Here is a 16,914-nt window from a genome sequence, read left to right as displayed (position 1 = left end):
GCATAGTTTTTGGAAAAACTAAAATGTTAAATCCCTGAAATAAGGCCATTTTACTTTAAAGATTTGTTCACAAGGTTTTTCAGAACTGGATGTTGTTGCCTAGAGTTTTTTCTTCAAAACAGTGTGAACCCCATTCTGATCACTCATTCATACAATATAACATGAGGAGATTTAATGATTGAATGTATTGTTTGTAGCTTATTCACAAAATCACGTTTAATTTAAAAGTAGTAAACTACATAAAGACTTTAGACCTGCAGTACTGTTCAAACGTTTTAGAAGTTTTTTTTTACTTTATATATATATATATATTATATTTATTTGATCCAAAATAGTAAAAACAGTAATATTGTGAAATATTTTTACAATTTAAAATAAATGTTTTCTATGTGAATATGTAAAGTGTAATTAATTCCTTTGATCAAAGCTGAATTTATCATCATTACTCCAGTCTTCAGTGTCACATGATCCTTCACTAATCATTCTCATATGATGATTTGATCTATAAGCTCAACAAACATTTCTTATTATTATGAATGTTGTCATTTTTTCAGGATAATTTGATAAAGAGATTTAACCCAGAGGGATAAATCCCTTTGATTCCTTTGATTAACAGAAAGTTCAAAATAATAACATTTATCTGAAATAAAAAATATTTAGTAACTTTATAAATGTCTTTACTGTGTTTTTTGATGAATATAAGGCATCTTTGTGAATTTAATTTAATTTCAATAGATTTCTATTTCAGATAAATGCTGTTGTTTTGAACTTTCTATTTATCAAAGAATCCTGAAATAAATTGTAAAAAAAAAAAAAAATCAACATTCATAATAATATAAGAAATGTTTCTTGAGCAGCAAATCAGCAAATTACAATGATTTTTGAAGGATCAAGTGAAACTGAAAACCGGAATAAATTGCATTTAAAAAATCAATAAATGCAGCCTTGTTAAGCAGAAGAACTTTTTTTGAAAACAGACAGATCTAAAACGTTTGAACATTATTGTATACTTGGGTTTAGACATGAAAACAACAGAGCAGTGCTGTAAAAATAAATAAAAAAATAAATAATAATAATACATAAAGTGCAAAAGACACATTGAGGGCAAACAAGGACAGTGCAAGATGAACGAACCCTATTTCGTATCTCTATTTAAGCGCATCTGCATTTAAAATAACGAACATGAGTGCGCAAAAACGCAACATGAGCGGTGCATCAGCGTATAGCAGTCAATAAACAGGTCAGTAATGTACGGGACATTTAGGCCCAATAAACGGGACAGTTAGCAAACCTACTTTTATATCATGCTGCGTTTAATATTATAGAGCATAATATCCTCATTTCGTATCTTTATTTAGCATCGAGGTTGCCTACCTATTTCCTGTTTCAACATGTTTCCGTTGATTTCACACATTTTAGTTTGGCAATACTTCAACTAGTAGGCTAGCCTATAATGTGAAGTTTATTCATCAGTAAAGCTACTATAAGTGAGATTAAATGCTTTACCTTAAAAATTCTCATTTTAAAATCGCGTTCGTCTTATTCTAAAGGTAAATCCAAGGTAAACTTGCAGCGTGTCTTCTGAGCTGAAATCAGAAGAAAGAAGATGATTCTTTGTTTTGAGATGATGGGGCCGTTTACAGGTTCTCGTTCCTTCCTCGTGGACGATTTGCATGTAAATCGCTTGTGTGCGCGTGCGTGTGGTCACATTAAAGTTAATGAGTAGCGCTGGAGAAACTGCACCTCTCACTGTTTTCATACAGATTACATAAACAGAGAATATTTGTTTTTTATATATAATATATTTTTAAATGTATAAAAACATAATGTGAGTATAACAACTTATAACCACAACTAATGTGAAGCCACAAGTGTGGCCACACTTCATTTCAAATTTGAGGATGAAATCTCTAAAAACATGCATTTTATGAAGCATAATGTAAGACTGTCATGAGTTTTTAGCAAAGGCTAAGAAAAGATGCTAATAATCATTGTTATTGGCCTGTAAAACACATACTTGCAGTCTACTAACTAGTCTTTCAACGGCTCAATTCACAGTCTATTGTTTTCACTCAATGAACGTTTCACCGGTCTGTCATGAATAGCCCCGTTTCCACCACAGGAACTTTACCCAGGAACCAGGGCCCTCATTTATCAAGGGTGCGTACGCACAGTTCTGTGCGCAGTGAGTGCGTAAGAACAGTTTCACGCAAAGTGTGGGATTTACCAACTTGTACTTATACGTAGAAATGTGTGTGCATTGAGAGGAGACAGACCGGTATCCCTGAATGCATCTCACACCGACCAGCAAGCGTCAATAGCGGACGAGAAACCCTGCGTAATTTAACAATACTACGGTTAATGTGTCAAAAATGTAGTTTTAAGACTTTTTCAGGCAAGAATGTACTTGTTTAATGATTAAATCTGTGGTTTTATTTTAGGGCCGGGACTAAAAAAAAATCTACTTAATTAGAGGCTTTGTAATTAATTAATCGAAATTAATCGCATTTTAATTTGCTAATAAATATTTGACCTGAGAACAATGAGAAGTATTGGTTGAGCTTTCCTGTAGCTCAACCAGTAGAGCGTGGCACTAGCAATGCCAAGGTCATGGGTTCGATTCCCAGGGAAAGCAAGAATTGATAAAAATGTAAAAAGTGTTCCTTAAAAAAATGCAATGTAAGTCGCTTTGGATAAAAGCGTCTGCCAAATTCATAAATGTAAATGTAAGTAATTTTTCACATGTATTTTTAGTATACCATTGAATAATGACTGAATACATAAGCTTAACCAACAAAATATAGTTTATTTATTTCAGTCCAGCAGACCAGTGCAATGTTTGCCATTAAGTTTAGCAGAAGCGTATTTGTGATATTTGAAGCTCGATGTGCTGCGGTGATACGCTAACTCCTTGTTGTATCGCTTGCACACAACCGTGCTCTTGTCGACGCTTCCATCCTTTCGTTTTTTAAAACAAAATTTCCCATCCACGAGGCCGAGCAAAGCGGTCTCATCAGCTTCTTCACTCATGTTCACTGTGGTTTGTTGTTGTCGTAACTCGTGAGCGCTAGTTGGTGTTCCAGTATAATCGGTCCGTCGAAACTCATTCATTGAAAAACGTTCCGCGGTGCAAAAATAAGTGTGGTTAAAATATATATTTTTTCCCGTAATTAATCTTAATTAGCGTGTTAAAGTCCCGTAATTAATTAATCTTAATTAACGTGTTACAGTCCCGTAATTAATTAATCTTAATTAGCGTGTTAAAGTCCTGTAATTAATTAATCTTAATTAAGGCGTTAAAGTCCTGTAATTAATTAATCTTAATTAAGGCGTTAAAGTCCCGTAATTAATTAATCTTAATTAGCGCGTAACAGTCCCAGCCCTAGTTTATTTATAAAGAGAGCGCCTATGCAGAGTTGTGAGATCCAGTCGATCAGCGGGTGCCCAGTAGAGGGCGACACTGGAGTGGATTTTCAAACCTCTCCCGTCCCACAAAAAAATCCTGACCCATCCCAATCCCACGGAAAAACGGGGGGAAGTTTCTGTCCCGTCCCAATCCCAGAAGAATGACTCCCGTTCCCGTGTTGTGTTTATTTGGCCAGAATCTGTCAGTTACAGTAAAATAATTCAGTACTGATCACAGCATACCCATGCCCAGATGAATAAAGACCCAAATCGTCATTTTTGTTTAAGATGGGTTTCAGTTCAATATAATAACCATGCACACACATTAAATTCCACATAAATCATCAATGCAAAAACAGACACACACACACACACACACACACACACACACACACACACAGTAAATGTCTTGCAGCTGGCTTATGCGTTGTCACTCCTTCTTTTTGGTTAGTTCAGACTAGGGATGCACCGAAATCAAAATTCTTGGCCGAAACTGAAAGCTGAAAAAGAGGAAACCAAGGCCTAAAACCGAAACACCGAAATAAATTATGCCAATTATTAGTACCATTGCATTTATGGCTATGACAGATTTTATGCACTAAAACCAAGGCATTGCAATTGCACAAATTAATATTAAAGTTTCAAATAATAAATCATTATAAATTATGCAAATATTTATTTAGCACATTGCAACAATGCACAGTATACAATAAAATCCAAACTAAAATGTTTAACTTGACCTCACTCATGTTCATTAAATAATAATGCACAGGCCTACTGGCCTAAAGAAAGGTAGAGAAATTTAATAAAGTAATCAAATGTAAAATAACTGCATATTTAACTGTAATTAAAGATTAATCCTTATTAAACTTACAAAAGCTATTCTATCAAGAGCAGTAAGTGATGTCTTTATCTTTAGTTTGACATTAAACCGACAGCAGTGAAGGCTACTGCCCCTTTAAGACCTGATGCAGGGATATGCTCGTCTTTCTCGACTGTATACAGTAAAAGTTCACTTAAGGCATATCCAAAATATGTCTCCTATTAGGATACTCCTCAAGATGAACATGTTGTTATACTATTTGAGTGAGTTTGTCTGTTCAAGCGCAGGACTTGAAAGAGAACTCAATATTTGTGCGCTGTGAGACGTGTGCGCTTCTCACAACGCACGCGACTTCTCATTCACGTCTTCTGGCTCTTCACGCGGAGTGATGGCGAAAACGACTGGTCATATTCGAACATACGGAAGCACTAGCATGCACTGAACAAAGTTTACCATAGATGTGTGATCAGATGTGAGATGAACCACATACGTCCACGCCGCAGACATGTCGCATTAGACAAGCACCTGCAGGTTGCGGTTTCTCTTTGTGTCACCACAACATTTCGGCCGTATATTTCGGTGATTAAAGTCTTTCGGTGGCCAAATTAAGTTCAAAATTAATAATATTACAATTCCCGGTCCCGCCCACTCCCGGTAAAAAAGCTAGAAGTGAACTTTGAATTGGAACGGTACTTGACCAGGGACTGATGACGATTCCTCTCGTCCTCTGGAGTTCGTTCTCCCGAGTCCAACTCGACAAGTCTGAACTACCAAGGACACAAGTCAGAAGTTTGCCTACTTGGTATTGAGAAACGGCCAGAGATCGCTCTGAATGTCATTCGGCTCTTCAGATCAGCATAATTCAGTGAGAAATTAATAGAAATGTTATTTTGTATGGCAGAATATTTTGCAAACGTGTTGATAAATCTATATTTGTCCAAATAGGCGCACGTGTTGACTTAGAGCCCGAATGGATGCTGTTTAGTGCATGTATGTGTCCACTAATAAAACCAGATGATGTGACTGGCTTTTGATTCTTGTTGATATTCTTTTCAAAATATCGTTCATAACGGATTGATTATTTTGCACTCCTGACATAAATTAAGAAATAATGTCACTGCAACCTCATTTTATCATAAACATTGGTCAGATAACGAAGCTGAAGGCTTTAATCTTTATAATTATACCAAGTTTTTCAGTAATCAGTAATCTGGGGCTGTCGGCGAGACCTTACTGCAAAGGGGTTAATGAGAAGGGTGGGCCTGCTTATTCTGCACAATCTGGCGTTCGCAGGACGAGAGGGCAACACGCGTGTCCAGAAGCATCCAGCTGGTTTGGTTGTTTCATCTCTGTAGTTGTAAAGGCTAGTAGCAATGAAATGCTTGCTTTCCTTAGCATGGGATACTCATTATAATTTTTCTGTTTTATGATGCATTTTCAAAGTTGTCACAGGTCACTTGCAGCATTTCTGATTCTTCAGGAGGAGTTCAATTCAGTTCAGCAATTGAATCTGGAGTTTGAAAGTCAAAGGGATTTTTCACCCACTGCTTGTTTCACCCACTGCATGTGACTGAATGAGACGCGTCGGGCCAGCGACTGATTTCTTGGACACCTTTTCTTCAATGTGTTTCATCATTGTTGGGAACATATAGTAGCTTGAGGTTTTGAGACGCAGCTGCCTGAGTTTGAGTGATCTGTGGAAAGCTTGAATTAGTTTGCAATGTCTAAAAAAGTTGTCCTCCCGTTCTTGTAGTTCTAGATTCAGTTATTTTAGAACAGAAAATATGTCAGCAAGATAAGATGGGGTTGATTAACATTTCTCATCACTGAACGAGCTTATGAGAGGTGACAGTTTCTCAGTCAGAAAAGCATGTATTTCATCTTTCAATTCGTTCACTGGGCTGACCACCCTGCCATTCGACAGCCTTCTCACGTCTGTATGATAGAGTAAATGTTTGTACTCGCAGGGCTCAATATTAAGGATTTTTTTCTGGCCCGGTTGGACCAGTGGTTAATTTTTTTACTGGTTCCACCACAAAAAAGTAATAAATAAAATAAAATAGGCCTATTGTTTGTTTTTTGATCCATGTAACCTAAATAAATAAGGTTGACTCCAAAAAGCCTAACATTTTATACATTTTATTTTTAAATATTGTATATACAGTCTATAATAAAATAAACAAATAATGCAATTATGAGCAGCAGCACAAATAAATACAAAACATACAAATGAAAAACAGTTCTTTTCAGGTTTTTCATGGGTCTAAACTAGATTTTCAGTAAGGCTACATCAACAGTAATCAAATATAAAATATCACTGCATAGTCTTCACTGTATAAATATAGATTAACACACTTAAGTTTTTCAGTCAAGAGGACTGAGTGATTTTTTTTCTATCTTTTGTTATCTCGTCTTTTATGAGAGAACCATAGACTAAAGGAGAAAATGTTTCCCTGCCATTGATAATATTTTCCGGCTTTCCATGTTTTCACTGTTACACGGCAGGAGGCGCTATTACCTATCTCCTGAATGAATACACAATCTCCTGATCAAAACACAAGAAAAGAAGAAGCAGAAACGAGCGATCTTATATAGGCAGATGCATATGAAAATTAACGCGATCATCAGCAATAAACAGCATCTAAATCAAAATGGCTGTTATTGAATGAAATTTCGACCCAAGAAGAGATATAGGACTGTGAAGCTTTGAGGGTGTTGATGGACTCCATCTGTGTTTGATCATTGCTCTGAATCTGATGTGGATGTTACGTTAGTCTTTGAAAAAAACACAATTTAATCATTACAAACTCCATGATACACATAAAGGGGTATAATCTCTTTAGATCAGATTGCCCCAAAAAAGGTGGTGGAGTTGCAGTTTATTTTAAGTCAAATTCAAACTGCACCTGTACGTATTATATTAGCTTTCTTTCTTTCTTTGAATTGTTGACAATTAAACAAATTTTTCAAATGGCCCTTACATCACCATTGGATGTTATCGTCCAACATCTGCATGAAGTGAAGCTAACACTTCACTTACTGATCTTCTTCATAACTGGACTAAATCAGAGCTGATCTTACGTGGGGAGATCTTATATCTGTGATTCTTTGTTTGGAGCAACTGATAAATTCTCCAACACGGTTAAATCAAAAAGATCCAAACAAATCCTCATTAATTGATGTCACTAACCAATGGCTGTCTTATTATCTATCTGGAGTTTTCTGTAATGGTGTAAGTGACCATTGTGCTATATTATGTGTAAGAAATGTTTGTAAAGTAAAGCACATATTATTTTGAGACATCAGTTTAAATATTTAAATTTACATTTTAATCATTTAGTAGAGGCTTTTATCCAAAGCGACTTAAAAAAAGGAGAGAGCAATAGAAGCAACGAAACAAACGAGGGCAACAACCTGCAAGAGCTGTAAGAATACTCAGTTAATCGAGCACAGTACACAAAATTTTTATTTTATTTTAGACAAACAAACAGAAAACAGAAAGAAGTGCTATTCTTTATTGGTCAGGTGCAATTGGAAAAGATGTGTCTAAAAATGTTTTTTTTTAAAATGGCTACAGACTCAGCAGCACAAATTGAGATCGGCAGGTCATTCCACCAGGTGGGAACAGTCCAGGAAAAGATCTGTGAGAGCGATTTTATGCCCCTTTGGGATGGAACCACGAGGTGCCGCTCACTCGCAGAACGCAAGCTTCTGTAGGGTGTGTAAGTCTGAACAAGTGAGTTTAGGTATATTGGTGCAGAGCCAGTGGTTGTTTTGTAGGCGATAACTAGTGCCTTGAATTTGATGCGAGCAGCCATTGGCAACCAGTGCAGTCTGATGAAGAGAGGCATAACATGCGCTCTCTTCGGCTCGTTAAAGACCACTCTCGCCGCTGCATTCTGGATTAATTGCAAGGGTTTGAGAGTGCATGCTGGAAGCCCAGCCAGAAGAGCATTACAATAGTCCAGTCTGGAGAGAACAAGAGCTTGAACCAGGAGTTGTACATCCTGTTCTGATAGGAAGGGTCTAATCTTTCTAATGTTGTATAAGGCAAATCTGCAGGACCGGGCTGTTGCAGTAATGTGGTCAGTGAAGTTTAACTGGTCATCAGTCACAACTCCTACAACAAGGTTCCTGGCTGTCCTGGATGGAGTTATGGTTGATGAACCAAGCTGGATGGAGAAATTTTGATGAAGTACTGGGTTGGTTGAGACAATAAGTAATTCTGTCTTTGCAAGATTGAGTTTAAGGTGATGCTCCTTCATCCATTCAGAAATGTCTGTCAGACAGGCAGCGATACGAACACAGACTGTAGGATAATCTGGTTGAAATGAGAGGTAGAGTTGAGTGTCATCATCATAGCAGTGATAGGAGAAGCCGTGTTTCTGAATGACAGAACCTAATGATGACATGTAGATGGAGAAGAGAAGTGGTCCAAGGACTGAGCCCTGGGGAACCCCAGTAGCTAGATGATGTGACTTAGACACTTCACCTCTCCATGACACCCTGTAGGACCTACCAGAGAGGTAAGACCTGAACCACTGGAGAGCAGTTCCTGAGATACCCATCTTCTTAAGTGTTGACAGGAGGATCTGGTGGTTAACTGTGTCAAAAGCAGCAGACAGATCCAGCAGGATGAGCAGTGAGGATTTGTAAGCTGCTTTGTAGGTCTGCTTTGTAAGGTCTAGAGTAAAGTCTCAGTCGAATGGCCGCTTTTAAAGACGGATTGGTTGTTGTCCAGAAGGTTGTTCTGTTCAAGAAACATAGAGAGTTGATTGAACAACTCGCTCAAGTGTCTTTGCAATGAAAGGCAGAAAGGATGTAGTTTTCTAAAAGTGCTGGATTCAGAGAGGGTTTCTTAAGCAGTGGGGTTACCCGAGCCTGCTTAAATGCTGTGGGAAAGGTTTCCGTGTGAAGAGAAGTGTTGACAATGTGAGTGAGTGCAGGAGTTATTGAAGAAGAAATAGCCTGTAGGAGGTGAGTGGGTATAGGATCAAGTGGACAGGTAGTAGGGTGATTGGAAAGGATGAGTTTAGAAATATCTGCCTCGGAGAGTGGAGAGAAGGATGGAAGCGTGTTCGTGTTAGTTGTTTAGATGTGTGTGTGTCAGTTTGTGGTGAGGAGAACTGGTTGCTGATGAGAGAGGTTTTAATTGTGAAAAATGATGCAAAGTTATCAGCTGTAAGAGTTGATGAAGGAGGTGGAGGAGGAGGACAAAGAAAAGAGGAGAATGTTTTAAAGAGTGTGCGAGAGTCAGAGCAATTGTTGATTTTGTTGTGGTAGTATGTTGTTTTAGCAGTGGAGGCATTTGTAGAGAAAGAAGAGAGAAGAGACTGATACAAGGTAAGGTCAGTATAGTTTTTAGATTTCCGCCATTTCCTCTCTGCCGCCCTGAGTCCAGAGCGATGTTCACGGAGAACGTCAGACAGCCAGGGGGCAGATGGGGTGGGGCGGGCTGGTCTGGATGAAAGGGGGCAAAAATTGTCGAAGGAGGATGTTCGAGTGGAGCAAAGAGTGTCAGAAGCACTGTTAGTGTCCAGTGCTGAGAACTGAGCAGGTGGAGGGAGTGAAGATGAAACCATAGTGGATAGGCGAAAGGGGGAGAGTGAGTGTAGATTACGCCGAAAGGTAATCTGTGTAGGAGTACGTGTTGTATCAGGAGTCAGTATGAGGTTAAAAGTGATGAGAAAGTGGTCTGATGTGTGTAATGGAGTAACTAAAGTGTTGTCCGTGGAGCAGTTGCGTGTGTAGACGAGGTCTAATTGGTTACCTGATGTGTGAGTAGCCATAGTAAATACTAACTTATGGTCAAATGAAGTCAGTAGAGTGGTGAAGTCTGTGGCTAGGTGTTTATCAAGATGGATGTTGAAGTCACCAAGCAGAATCAGAGGAGTGCCATCCTCAGGGAAGCTAGAAAGTAACACATCCAACTCCTCCACAAAGTTACCGCGGTGACCTGGAGGACGATAGACCACTACTACATGGATTTTAACAGGGTGAGTAATAGTGATTGTGTGTGCTTCAAATGAACTGGCCGATAGAGATGATAAGGGATCAAATTTCCAATCATTTGAGATAAGCAAACCAGTACCCCCACCCCTCCCAATAGGCCGAGGAGTGTGTGAAAAAGTTAAATTGGTTGAGAGGGCTGCAGGAGTGGCAGTGTCCTCTGGTTTGATCCAGGTCTCAGTTAGGGCCATGAGGCTGAGCTGAGAATGAGTCCCAATAGATGAAATAAAGTCTGCTTTGTTTACAGAAGACTGGCAATTCCAGAGACCAATTGGAATAGAGAGTAAAGTAGCAGAGGATTTACGCAGACTGTGCAAATTATTAGGATTGCGGCGTCTCGTGCGTACAGAGCGTGATTTGCGAGTGCTAGTAGTAATAGTAGAGATTTGAAAGCACATGGTGAATACAGATCAGAGAAAAGGCCAGATAGGAATAAGAAAACTGAACACAAATAATGAAAAGGAAGATGATACTCAAGTGCCTTGCCGGGGTCCTTGCCCGGGAGGAGTTGCACAGGGAAGAGTTGAATGTCTTTACACTCGTCAGGCTTCACACTCGTCAGGCTTCACATTCGTCGGGCTTCACATTCGTCGGGCTTCACATTCGTCAGGCTTCACATTCGTCGGGCTTCACATTCGTCGGGCTTCACATTCGTCAGGCTTCACATGAGGGCTGCCGCGGACTATCACTCTATTTATACCCACCTGAGTATAGTCATTGAAAGTAGCTGGGAATGCCCCCAACAAACGCGTTCACACACGTGGCAATGACCAAACAAAGGCTAACTCCTCCACACACACCTAGCACCTCGCTCTACCCAGATTTTTACTTTTACTCCTATTTTAGTCAAGTCAACTTAATTTATATAGCGCTTTTACAATGACGATTGTTTTAAAGCATCTTTACAGTGTTAAACAGGAAAATATTGCAATATTGCAAAATATTTATTCCGCTGTCGTTCTGGAGAAAACGGTGATGTCATCAGCTCATTTCAATTTATCATATTTAATTTATTCAATTTATCAATGTGGGCAGATCAGTAATAAAGCTGATACAGTTAATTTAGTAATTAAATTCATTTGGATATTTAGTTGAAAACTTTAGTTGAAATTTTAGTGTCCCCAACTGAGCAAGCCAAGCCAAAGGCGACAGTGGCAAGGAACCAAAACTCCATCAGGGCATGATGGAGAAAAATAAACCTTGGAGAAACCAGACTGTCGAGGGGCCAGTTCTCCTCTGGCCTATTAACACACAGTGTATGATTATTATTCTGCCAACCTTACAGGTTCAGAAATCATATTAGATCAGAATATTCCAAAGTTAGTGGTATCACGCAAGAGACGCCTTTATTGAGGATGACGCGTTGATTACACAAAAATATGAATATTTGAAGGATCGGAGTAATCGCGCGGGAGACGGGTTTATTTAGGATGATGTGTCGAGTAAACAATTATTGAATATGAATATTTGAAGGATCGGAGTCATCGCGCGGGAGACGGGTTTATTTAGGATGATGTGTCGAGTAAACAATTATTGAATATGAATATTTGAACGATCATCAAGAGTCATCGCGCCGGAGACGGGTTTATTTAGGATGATGTGTCGAGTAAACAATTTTTGAATATGAATATTTGAAGGATCGGAGTCATCGCGCGGGAGACGGGTTTATTTAGGATGATGTGTCGAGTAAACAATTATTGAATATGAATATTTGAAGGATCTATGTCATCGCGCCGGAGATGGGTTTATTTAGGATTATGTGTCGAGTAAACAATTATTGAATATGAATATTTGAAGGATCTATGTCATCGCGCCGGAGATGGGTTTATTTAGGATTATGTGTCGAATAAACAATTATTCGGAAGACTACACGGAAGACAATAACCTTGCGGATAAACTCATTATTTTGATTTTTTTTGCACACAAAAACTATTTGCGTCACTTCGTGAAATTATTGTACAGCCACTTTTGTGTGATGGACTTTATAACAACATGTTTAGGGTTTTGTCAGTGGGTCAGTGGAAATGTACTGAATGACAATGGAGGCCTTTCTCAGCTTTCAACAAAAATATCTTCATTTGTGTTCCAAAGATGAACGAAGGTCTGACGGGTGTCCAACGACATGAGGGGGAGTAATTAATGAAATAATTTTCATTTTTGGTTGAACTAACCCTTTAGCTTCTCCCCCTAATGTCGTTCCACACCCGTAAGACCTCCGTTCATCTTCACACACAGTTTAAGATATTAGATATTTAGTCCATGTCCAGAAAGGGAATAAAAACATCCTCAAAGTAGTCCATATGAGACATCAGTGGGTTAATTAGAGTCTCTTGAAGCATCCAAAATACATTTGGGTCCAAAAATAACAAAAACTATGACTTTATTCAGCATTGTCTTCTCTTCCGGGTTTGTTTTCAAACCTCAAATAAAGATTAAAACGGTTATGAATCAGTGTATTGAATGCATTTCCACTAATGCCAACATAATTTGAGTCTATTCAAAAGAATGCTGTGGTTGATAGTATCGAATGCAGTGCTAAGATCGAGTAACACTAATAAGCCCCTTTCACACTGCGATTCCGGCAAATACACGGATAATGCGACCCAGCATTTGTTCCCGGGCCGCTAGATTTGGTCCATTCACACTGCCAGCGAAATACCGTAATATGTGCGCTTTCACACACAACCCGTAACGGTCCCGGATCAAGTTGACACGTGACATCCGGATGTGACGTATAACGGCGAGCGATCTCCGCTTCAGCGCGGATAGTAAGGAGCTCCGTGGTCTCGACTTGTGTCCAGTTTGCGCACGTTTCTGCTTGTTTAATTTTAGTCTATTTTGTATACGAACACTCTCTGCGTTTAAAACACCGACGAGCTCTTCTGGCACTGCAGGGTTGTATTATTGAAAACACAAGCTCTAGGAGTCGCACGATAACTACGTACACACTGCGGCATTAGTTTCGGCTTTTGTTCACACAACACTCGTCCCGGGTCGAACCCCGCAATATTACTAGGTCCCCGACCCGGGTTCAATTCGGTAATCAATCCCGGGACGTGGTTGCTTTCACACAGAAGGTGTTCCGGGAATATTGCGGGTCCGGCGTGCAGTGTGAAAGGGGCTATAGAGAGATACAACCACGATCAGATGATAAGAGTAAATCATTTGTAACTATAATTAGAGCAGTCTCAGTACTATGATACGGTCTAAATCCTGACTGGAAGTCCTCACAGATACCATTTCTTTCAAAAAAAGGATCAAGTTGCATTTTTTTTTAATAAGTGATTTAATTTTAGCCAACTTAAAGGTTTTCGGTACATATCCTAATGTCAAGGATGAATTAATAATATTAAGCAGAGGATCTATGACCTCTGGAAGCATCTCTTTTAAAAGCCTAGTCGGTATAGGGTCGTTGTTGATTTTGACAGCCAAGTACAATATTGAGAGATCTGTACTTTTACTTAAGGCTATCTGTTCTTTTACTTAAGGGTATCTGTTCTTTTACTTAAGTAATGAAGCTGTATACTCTGTCTGCCTCTAGATTTTGATGATTTAACAAGTTTAGCCAAATCTTCTCCTCTTATAGCAGTGAATGAGGGTAATAATGTATTTCCTTGCCGATACAGTGATAGAGAGCGCGTTATACTCGTAGCTCAAGTCAACAGCGGCTGGCTGAACTGAGGCGTGAGTCTCTTGGTGACGTCAGCTTTCCCTCTTCCATTGATTGGCTACAGGATGAGCTGTCAATCTAGAACTAGTGGACCAATGGTGATGCTTAGACCCGCCCCTGATTTACATAAAACTCGAACTGCACCATTTGGAAACGCAAGCGAAGAATGTGGAAACAAAACAAAGGAGAAAAGAGAACGGACATACAAAAAATGAAAATAAGAGCAGAAAACATGATTTTGTGTGCGATTCAGATCATTTTGAATTCATGATTCAGCTTTGAGCAATATAATTTTAAACTTGTTTAAATGTTTGACTCGCGCTTATTATTTGTATTTCTATGACAAATGTTGTTTGTGACTCAGTTTTGTGCATTATATTTTCACATGTGTTTTTAAAATTTTGATTCACACTTTTTTTTTTTTTATGCGTGACCGCAATTCAATTGGTGGGAATCTGATCCCATATGAGACCCCTGGTGTAGAGTATTAAGGTATTATGAGTGAGAGGTTGACTAAACGAGTGTATTACCTGCATCTGAAATAGCATTCATTATTCTGCTCAATGTCCATAATATCCATTATTAAAGAAATCAGTTTGAATGTCCACTGAGAAAAGCGATATCTTTGTCCTTTAAAAGATTTCCAAAGAGAGCGCTAAACAATTTCCTTGTTTACAACCAGTCACTCATAAAGACTCATAAAGTAACTGTCACTGAAGTCAACATTACGGACCTTTTCTCAATACCAAATACAGCATATTAGTTATATAAAATAATATTTATTGTTTAAATATTGTTTAAATGACATGTTCAGAAAGTCCAGGAATGATCAATGCTTGGTCAGGCTGCATTTACCTGAACAACACTGAAAGCACATCAACAATACCATTCCAGTAACTCTATATTCTTGAGCAAAAAATGAAACTATGGGACAAATCTGCATCTACTGAATTACATTTGTCACAAAGAGGTGAGACAATCCTGTGCAGTTTCTGTTTTGAATAATGCAGTCTGTGTATGACCTTAAACTGAATAAAGCAGTGCCTAAAAAACTGTTAAAACTACATTTGGTGACACAACAACAGTAGTTTCCTTAAAACAGTGGCAAATCGCTCAAGCGCCATGACAGTCACTCAAGCGGACTGACTCTAACGGGGAAACGGTTCCAGTGCCGATACTGGGTGGATATCACACAGCTAGAAAAGGCTCTCAGCCAATCAGATTCGAGAACCAGAAACAACTGTTGTATACAAATGTATATTATATTATATTTTAGTATAAATCTTGTATGTGAAGACAAAAGGGCTACAAACAATATAGGTCTTTTCACTGGCGATCCTGCGATACACACGCCAGCTGACACACTACAGGAGCTTTCAGAGGAATGATGTTCGCTTGTCTGCTGATTGTATGGCTCATTTGGTTCAACATTTACAGACACAGATTCAGTTGACTTCATCAGTCATAATGTAAATAATAGTTGATATTGTGTATTATATTTTTTCTTCTTCTAGACTATCAGACTGCAGTATCACAGAAGAAGGATATAGAGCTCTGGCTTCAGCTCTGAGATCAAACCCTTCACACCTGATAGAGCTGGATCTCACAGGAAATGATCCTGGAGAATCAGGAGTGAAGGAGCTCAGTGATTTACTGAAGGATCCACACTGTCAACTGAAGACACTGAGGTGAGACGGGATTAAATAATACAACAGAAATGATGTGCAGATGAATTGTTTATAGAAATATTATTTCACTAATAAAATGTGTTGCATAGAAGCCAATTCAAGAGAAACAATTCCTCAGTGTTTCCCATTAGAATCAAATGCTGTTTTCATCACACCGTTTAATTAAATTGATTCTAGCTTAATTTTCCCTTCTGCAGGTTTGTGAGTCCTGCTGCAGATGAAGCCTGTGAGTATGTGAGAGGAATTGTGGGTATAAACCCGTTACTCCTGAGAAAGCTGAATCTGAGTAAACATGAACTAGGACACACACGAGTGAATCAGATCTCTGCTCTACTGCAGGATAAACACTGTCGACTCAACACACTCACGTGAGTATTGTGTTTAATGCTGTAAAACGCCACATTACTCTTAATATTATTGGTATAGTAGTGGATAATGCATTTTCCTCATTTATTTGAGTCAGTTTTTGTTTTTCGTTCAGCATCCACAATAACACAATAATATATCATTTGTGTATTAAAATGAACCACTTACACCCTGAAGGCATGTTTTAATGATTTCACGTCTAAGTGGCATATTTAAAAGTAATTGCTAATAACTAAATCTATGCAAGTGCATGGTCTCATTTGATTAAAAACCTTTCACATTTGGAAACAAATATATTATGATCATGTTTGGAAGTTCTTGTTACATCACAGATGAGAAAACCTCAGAAAAACTGATGCAATTTATTGAATTATTTTGTTATTATTGATGATTGACATGATGTCTATTAGAAATGATATATGGAAGGACACTCATAAAATAGGGATGAAACGGTATGGAAATTTAACATCACGGTTATCGTGACCCAAATTATCACGGTTATCAATATTATCACGGTTATCAATATTATCACAGTTATCAATATTATCAGTTATCAATATTATCACGGTTATCAATATTATCACGTTTATCAATATTATCACGGTTATCAATATTATCACGGTTATCAATATTATCACAGTTATCAATATTATCACGGTTATCGTGACCCAAATTATCACGGTTATCAATATTATCACGGTTATCAATATTATCACGGTTTTGTTCAAATGAGAGAAAGTGTTCAAAAAGAACAGAAGCACACACTGAAAACATTTCAACAAGTTTTATATTTGAAAATGAACAAACAACAAATAAATCAAGCCGCTCTATGGCCTTTTCAAAGCAAGATTATATTCTGTGGGATTTCCTTCCTTATATTGGCCGTCATCAATAGCGCCACATAATGCATAAATAATAATTTAGTGTGAATGAATATAATCTATAATATCATC

General features: G+C 38.2%; 1 protein-coding gene and 1 non-coding gene across 3 annotated transcripts in view; both read left to right on the top strand.

Annotated features, from left to right (window-relative positions):
- The window catches only part of LOC137040640 (NACHT, LRR and PYD domains-containing protein 12-like), a 39,438-nt gene extending 22,934 nt beyond the window's left edge, over nt 1-16,504 (top strand). The window contains exons 11-12 of one of the 2 annotated variants that reach the window (XM_067416430.1): nt 15,422-15,595; nt 15,793-16,504. In XM_067416430.1, the coding sequence (XP_067272531.1) occupies nt 15,422-15,595; nt 15,793-15,967 (349 nt within the window). In that variant the 3' untranslated portion in view covers nt 15,968-16,504. Of the gene's footprint in view, nt 1-7,805; nt 8,424-15,421; nt 15,596-15,792 lie in introns of those variants that run through there. The other variant, XM_067416431.1, reaches the window with a different exon arrangement.
- Nucleotides 2,561-2,635, top strand: trnaa-agc (transfer RNA alanine (anticodon AGC)). Its single transcript has one exon. It is a non-coding gene; the product is annotated as a tRNA-Ala (tRNA).
- Nucleotides 16,505-16,914: the final 410 nt, after the last annotated feature.

Source organism: Pseudorasbora parva, chromosome 14 (assembly GCF_024679245.1).
Source record: "Pseudorasbora parva isolate DD20220531a chromosome 14, ASM2467924v1, whole genome shotgun sequence".
NCBI classification, from domain to species: Eukaryota; Metazoa; Chordata; class Actinopteri; order Cypriniformes; family Gobionidae; genus Pseudorasbora; species Pseudorasbora parva.
This window is presented reverse-complemented; position numbering and strand designations above follow the sequence as displayed.